This window comes from Rhincodon typus, chromosome 42 (genome assembly GCF_021869965.1).
Source record: "Rhincodon typus isolate 14 chromosome 42, sRhiTyp1.1, whole genome shotgun sequence".
NCBI lineage: Eukaryota > Metazoa > Chordata > Chondrichthyes > Orectolobiformes > Rhincodontidae > Rhincodon > Rhincodon typus.
In genome coordinates, this window is record NC_063373.1 from 893,483 (window position 1) to 894,563 (window position 1,081).

A 1,081-nucleotide genomic window follows, 5' to 3' on the forward strand; every position below is an offset into this window, starting at 1 on the left:
GCCGCGCGCCTCGCTCTCACAGGCACACACAGACACGCGGCCCCGTCCCTTGCTCTCACACGCACACACAGACACGCGGCCCCATCCCTCGCTCTCACACGCACACACAGACACACGGCCCCGTCCCTCGCTCTCACACACACACACACAGACACGCGGCCCCGTCACACATACACACAGACACGCAGCCCCGTCCCTCGCTCAATCTCTCTCACACACAGACACACCCACACAGACAGAGAGAGCCCCGTCGCTCGCGCTTGCTCTCTCTTTCACACACACACACACACACACACAGAGACAGCCCCAATACCTCCCCACGGACCGACACACTGCTTACCAGGAATGTGTTTTTGCAATGCCCACAGATAACCCGGGTACCAGACGGCTGGGGATCGGGGCTGGTTGGTCCGGGATGAACAGGTCCGAGATTTATTATCCTCTTACTGGGAGCATGATGACAAGATAGAGAGGTCAGATCAGAGCAGAGAGAAGCCACAGGACTATCAAACCGCACAGACAGACATGCATACAAATCCCCTTCATGGGCCTGCTACATAGGAACAGGAGGTGGCCATTCAGCGCCCCCTCCTCGAGCCTGTTACACAGCAAAGGAGGAAGCCATTCAAAACTATCTGCATAAATGACCATACTGATGTCATGATTCATTTTCCAAATATACAGCATTAAAATATGACTCACTCCTTCCCTCTTTGAACTAGGTCCATATGACAATCAAACCATCCTCACTGTGACCAGGAATCAGTCTGAACTCTATCAGTAATTGAGGCACATTCATTACACAACATCAAATCTAGTACAACCTGGACTGTTAACATTGGAACGAGGCTCATTGATGATGGATACCATCTTACATTTCTCCCCGGTCCATTTCCTCCTCCTGTGATGCTAATTTCCCATTTTACTGACCTCATGTCCCAATTCTACTTTCGCTCTGACTCCACTTCAACAGGCAGGAGCTCACAAGACACTTGTTTCATTTTCAAGATATCTGTACACTGACTGCTGTCTCTCAGTCCCCTCTCTCTCTCTCAGGGAGATATCTGTACACTGACTGGTG

At 51.2% G+C, this 1,081-nt stretch overlaps 1 protein-coding gene across 1 annotated transcript in view; it reads right to left on the reverse strand.

Annotated features, from left to right (window-relative positions):
- pip4p1 (phosphatidylinositol-4,5-bisphosphate 4-phosphatase 1) overlaps positions 1-1,081 on the reverse strand; it is a 15,013-nt gene that overhangs the window by 9,310 nt on the left and 4,622 nt on the right. Inside the window, exon 4 of the mRNA XM_020518258.2 lies at positions 341-446. Coding sequence (XP_020373847.2) covers positions 341-446 — 106 coding nt within the window. The remainder of the gene's footprint in view (positions 1-340; positions 447-1,081) is intronic.